Consider the following 6254-nt stretch of genomic DNA (forward strand, 5'->3'; position numbering starts at 1 on the left):
GGGGGGGGGGGGGGGCTTAAAGAGACAGACTGAGGGTGACTACCGTTGCAGCAGCTATGGGCAGTAAGAGAAGAATTAAGTGTTTTGTTGAACATTAAAGAGTCACAAAACACAAGTTTGAATCTGAAAACAGTATGTAATAGGTGTCCTTTAAGATGTCTGTCCTGAATAGTGCAATGCAACGATAAACCAGTGGACTAACGTTTCAATGTCCATCTTAGCAAAAACTGAACCGCTAGAATTGCAGATACCTTTTGCTCCGTCTCCAGGAAGCGGGCCAGGTCGTCCGTGTCCAGGTGGTCTTTGTGGTTGCTGTAGGTGAGCATGAGGAGGTACAGGTCCCGACGGGTCGACATCATCTTGTAGAAGGAGCAGAACTCCTCAAAGTCCAACGTCCCCTGGTTATCGTCGGTGTCCGCCTCCTACGCACCGGGGACAAGGAACACTGCGGCTTAGTTTTCCCCAACAGGTCAAGACGAGTCAACGTTATTTTCAATTCTGCAAGATGTGCCTGACATGCAGGTACTAAGTTTTTGGCGCAATGAGGACCCGTCCAACAATGTAAATGTAAAAGATAAGAAACATATACAAATAAATATTAAAATTATAAGCAATATGTAAAATATAAAAATAAAGATCAGTAATATGTACAAATAACATAAATAAGACAAATAAGACAAATAAAGACCCGTCGGTATCTGCATATATATATATATATATTTCTTATCTTTTTTCATTGTATATATATATATATATATATATATATATATATATATATATATATATATATACACACACAATGAAAAAAGATAAGAAATATATACAATACGGTAATTCATTCTAAATAGTGCACGAATAGTGCACAAACGTTTGGCTAAATCGAATAGTAAAGAAAGCTAAAGATACTGAAATGTGCAATGAAAAAGTGTTTTATCTGTTTTGAAATTTTTAGTTTTTACTGAAGTTGCATCGTTGAAAATTGAAACGGCATGGCAACCTATGTAAGCACGTCATGAGAATTAAAAAGCAGTGGGACCGGCCCGTTCTGGCGGGTTTATTGCATGTATAAAACAACAGTTTGAACATTGCCCACACTAGCTTCCTATAATCTCGTATTTCATCTGTTTTTATTGTTTTCAGCTGCTCTTTAATGTTTTGAAATGCCCTGTTGATGAAATGTGCTAATAAAGCTGCTTTGCCATGTCCTTACTAAAATAACAATTGAACCGTAACAGTAGTTTGATTCAATGTTTTTTGGTATGGAATTCGGGTCAAATTGACCCATTTCAGTTACATTTTTCTACCCGAAAATCAACGGTTTTGCCTTATTTTCTGAGATAAACATGTATTCCTAACTCAGAAAATTATTCTGGATATGACACTTATGTTTTTTAAGATAAGAATGATTACATAGTGGATTTTTAACATGAATTGTAATCTTATGACAAAAAAACGAACCCCACTTCCATGTTTAATTGTGTTCTAGTAGAGACTGATGCATTCCCTGAACATATATATTATCTCAGCTGTTTGAAATTGAGATAGAGACAATTTTTGTTAATAAATTATGCAGTAAAATTTTATCTCAGCATTGTTTTAAAACCCCAAATAAATCACGGGTCAGTTTGACCCGAGGGATACGAGAGGGTCTACTTTTTTGGGCATTTTTAGGCCTTTATTGACAGGACAGCTGAAGACATGAAAGGGGAGAGAGAGGGGGGGGGGGGGGGGGAATGACATGCAGCAAAGTCAAAGACGCAGATCGGAGTCGAACCTTGGCCCGCTGCGGCAAGGAGTAAACCTCTATATATGGGCGCCTGCTCAATCACCCCCCCCCCCCCCCATCTATAAGGCTTTCCAAATCTGGGATAAGACAAGACACAAGAATAAGACAAAGCAAACAGAAGAACAAAAGTCAATCAGTGGCGTTAGAGAAGTTACATTAGCTGTTAAACAGCAACCCCCTCACACCCTTTCCACCCAATAACCCTCAAACCCTCATTCACAATAACAATACAAAAACACTTCAGTCCAAAGGCACTTTCTCGTTTTCACTTGTCCCTCAGTGGGCTCAGTCATTCAGAGGGATTATAGTGTGGGACGGAGGCTCTTAATAAAGCGAACTTTTTGATTCAATGTTAATTCATCATCCTCTTTATGTACGTTCTTCCCCAACTGTCCAGCTCATGTCACAATGATAGGCTTGAATGTCTAGTCGTAATGAGCTGAGACAGTCTAGAAAATAAGAGCCCCGCAGGGGGGACACGCACCATGACCCGTGTAATCCTGGCCTCTTTTTGACTGAAGCGGTTTGCGACCGGCTCCATATGCCAAGCAGCACTGGAGGAAGCCACTCAATGGAGGCCGATGACGTCTGTGCCAGTTGGAGCTCGGCCTCCGAGCAGCTTAAAATACTACACACACACACACACACACACACACACACACACACACACACACACCACACACACCACACACACACACACACACACACACACACACACACACACACTGGGCTTAGAGAGCAATACATAGATCGGACATGACTTTCTCCTTCCACAGCGAGTGAAAATCACTCTACAGGCTTTTTTTTTTTTTATGCGACTGGACACTTGACATTTTAAAAAAGGACGGAAATGTATCCCAGAGTTGCTCTACAAATTATGTGCAGCACTGGGTCTCCTGCATGAAGACCTCGCCACCAGAATTTCATTTTTACAGGTTTATATGGAGAGATCATGTGTAAATGTTAGGAGGCTTTGACACTGGGTAAAGAATAAAAGGAATGTACCAGGGACTAATGCGGGACTTGAAAGTGACTGATGGCTTGGGACGACTGAACGAAAGTAAAATGGAAGTGAAGTCACTGAATTTCATAAAGACGTGGATGAACAAACCACACTGAATATGGATTTGTCACACCCTGACCAAACACTTGATAAGGTGAGGATCACCGCTGATACTAATCCAGTGGATTGGATCAGTACTGTATAGAAAGGAATCCACAGCTTTACTAGAAAAAAATCAATTAATAAATGAATTGCAATGTAAATTTCCCCAATTGAGCGCTACCTCGAGGAGCCATGAAGTAGCAACAATGAGAGCAGGGATCTCTTTATAGAGCGCCTTATTTTATTAATTAAAATATCACTATTTGGCACCAGCTCATTGATTCTCGTGTTGCACAAAGGAGGACAGCGATGGGTTGCTGAATCCATGTTTTGTTGCACCCTACTATCAGATATGTTTTTCTGTCAACCTCCATCTTGTTTTGGCTCCTGAGGCCCCGGCTCAAGGATTTAGAAAATTCTCATGACGATAGTTACAGTGGCTTGAGAAAGTTTACACACGCATGTTAAAGTTGATTAAAAAGAGGAATAAAAAAAAACATCTTTTGGATATTGATCTTGATGCCTTAATTAAAAAAAAAAGAATAACGAATAGTGAATGAATAATGTATCATAAATAAATAAGTGTTCTTCCTTAAAATACAGGGGCATAAGTATACACCCCCCTATGTTAAAATACAGGGGGCATAAGTATACACCCCCCTATGTTAAAATACAGGGGGCATAAGTATACACCCCCCTATGTTGAAATACAGGGGCATAAGTATACACCCCCCTATGTTAAAATACAGGGGCATAAGTATACACCCCCCTATGTTGAAATACAGGGGCATAAGTATACACCCCCCTATGTTAAAATACAGGGGCATAAGTATACACCCCCCTTTGTTAAAATACAGGGGCATAAGTATACACCCCCCTATGTTAAAATACAGGGGCATAAGTATACACCCCCCTTTGTTAAAATACAGGGGGCATAAGTATACACCCCCCTATGTTAAAATACAGGGGCATAAGTATACACCCCCCTATGTTAAAATACAGGGGCATAAGTATACACCCCCCTATGTTAAAATACAGGGGGCATAAGTATACACCCCCCTATGTTAAAATACAGGGGCATAAGTATACACCCCCCTTTGTTAAAATACAGGGGCATAAGTATACACCCCCCTATGTTAAAATACAGGGGCATAAGTATACACCCCCCTTTGTTAAAATACAGGGGCATAAGTATACACCCCCCTAAGTTGATATTCCCATAGAGGCACATTTTTATTTTTAAAGGACAGTTATTTCATGGATCAGGATAATATGCATCGTAATAAAGTTCCCTTGGCCTAAGTCAAAATTTTGTCCACCAACACATTCAGCCTCCCAACTGTCACCACCATGTTCTCTGCCTGACTCCGCACGCACGCACACACACACACACACACCACACACCACACACACACACACACACACACACACACACACACACACACACACACACACACACACACACACACACACCACACACACACACACACACACACACAAAGCCAAATGACTCAGAGACACAAGACAAACACTTTGTATCACCCGACTCGGCTGTTGGTTTTGCATTCATGTCACTTCAAAGACACCAAGTTGTGACTGAGTGACAGGCACAGATGCATACTGTACAGACAGTATTACTCAGAGCTATTAGGGAGGGGGAGGGGGGGGAGAGAGAGAGAGAGGGAGAGAGAGAGAGAGAGAGAGAGAGAGAGAGAGAGAGAGAGAGAGAGAGAGAGAGAAGGCAGCACTGTTGTGATACGGATTCATTTTGCTGTTATATATTTTACAAATGTGCTGATTTGATGTCAACTGTCATTAAGACATTATATCAAAATGCACCAAAAAAGGCGGCATGAAATCAAATAAAAAATCTACCCTAATTCAAATCTAATCTACCCTGATTCAACGCAAATCTCTGGGAATTAATGAATAAAAGGGACGCTTCTTTGAAAAAGTACTGATTAGGGTTGTTCCGACGGACGACATCGTCGAACTGCAAGCTGCAAGAGTTATGTTTCTGTTTATTTATTGCGTTTTTTAGTGCAAATACAACCGAGAATGTAGTTTAATCTCAGGAATGATGGTTTGTCAGGTTATTAATGTTGCTCTTTTAAAGGCAAACGTCTCACTGTACTGTCGTTACGCAGATCACGGAGATCTGACAGTGTCTAGACTTTACAGCACCGTAGATAAGTGAAAAGTAGGGCAGGTTAAGTGTAAGTAGGGGAGGTTGTAATTAACTGCCCCTTCCAGCGACAGCATGTAATACTGTCCGTTTACAGAGGGCATTTGAATGCATATCTGATCGTTTCTATGTTAACCGTTAGTTAGCCCATAGTATAGTGGATATGTTGTTTTCTATTGTGTCTGTGTGTGTATCTGTGTATAAAAGAGTGTCTAGAGTTGCATTGGACTCTAATGTGCCTAAGGTGCTGCTTCTGTTGGAGTGTGTGTGCTGGGGCAGAGAGCGAGTAAGTGGGCTGCTGGCGGCCCTGTTTTTGCTAAACTGCTTCTTTTTAAATTACCACGGACACCACGTCATCTATAAGCCTGTTAAATTTCTTTTTAAAACTGTACCTGCCAAAGGGACTACAGGTGGATATTAGCAAGTGTTACTATAACTCGGCCCATGACATATTTCCTCATGTATTTCAAGTTTAATGTTAATTTGTGCATTATCCCTGTTTCAAATTAATCTATTTCCATTACATACAGAAGAATCAGTGGTGACCAACACTGATAAGGATATGAAAACACATCAATAGTTAACCTGCATTGTTATTCATACAGTACTTTGAAGTGAAGAAATTCTTTGCAGAAGCACATCCTCAAATTCAGGACACATTTTAGCCCCATGAGGATGACAAAGTAGCGGAAGCACAGCTGCAGAACGGAGTCTTCCTTCATTGGACAGAAAACATCAATCTAGTCTTATTCCCGCTTATTCATTATGCATGAGCCCAGCCACTTAAGTTGTTAGCAGACGTGGGCCCCCGTGTTACAGCTCGACAGCTAATATGGATTAATTCATCAGTTAGAAGTGCAGCTTCCCCTTGCTCCAAAGCTTTTCCTCCACATCTGTTCTCCACTGTGATAAATCATTGAGCAAAAAAAAAAAGCCTACTTTTTTGTTTTGCTGTCCAGCAATCACATTCAACCAATGGATGCAGACCAGCAACACACAACACAACACAACACAACACAACACAAAACAAGGAAAGCTCTGGAGCTTAATACTCTTCTGGTTGAATCGTGTACTTTGTGGTTTAAACAAGTTGAAATGTAGTCAAAAGACGTTCATATAACTTTGGGGGAGAACTAGGCTAATATCCAATCACCATCTTATCATATTGTTAAGGCATT

General features: G+C 40.6%; 1 protein-coding gene across 14 annotated transcripts in view; it reads right to left on the minus strand.

The window, feature by feature from the left end:
* The window catches only part of plch2a (phospholipase C, eta 2a), a 215287-nt gene that overhangs the window by 42187 nt on the left and 166846 nt on the right, over positions 1-6254 (minus strand). For all 14 annotated transcript variants that reach the window (XM_032519816.1, XM_032519814.1, XM_032519815.1 and 11 more), the window contains one exon: positions 252-422. In XM_032519816.1, the coding sequence (XP_032375707.1) occupies positions 252-422 (171 nt within the window). The remainder of the gene's footprint in view (positions 1-251; positions 423-6254) is intronic.

This window comes from Etheostoma spectabile, chromosome 7 (assembly GCF_008692095.1).
Source record: "Etheostoma spectabile isolate EspeVRDwgs_2016 chromosome 7, UIUC_Espe_1.0, whole genome shotgun sequence".
NCBI lineage: Eukaryota > Metazoa > Chordata > Actinopteri > Perciformes > Percidae > Etheostoma > Etheostoma spectabile.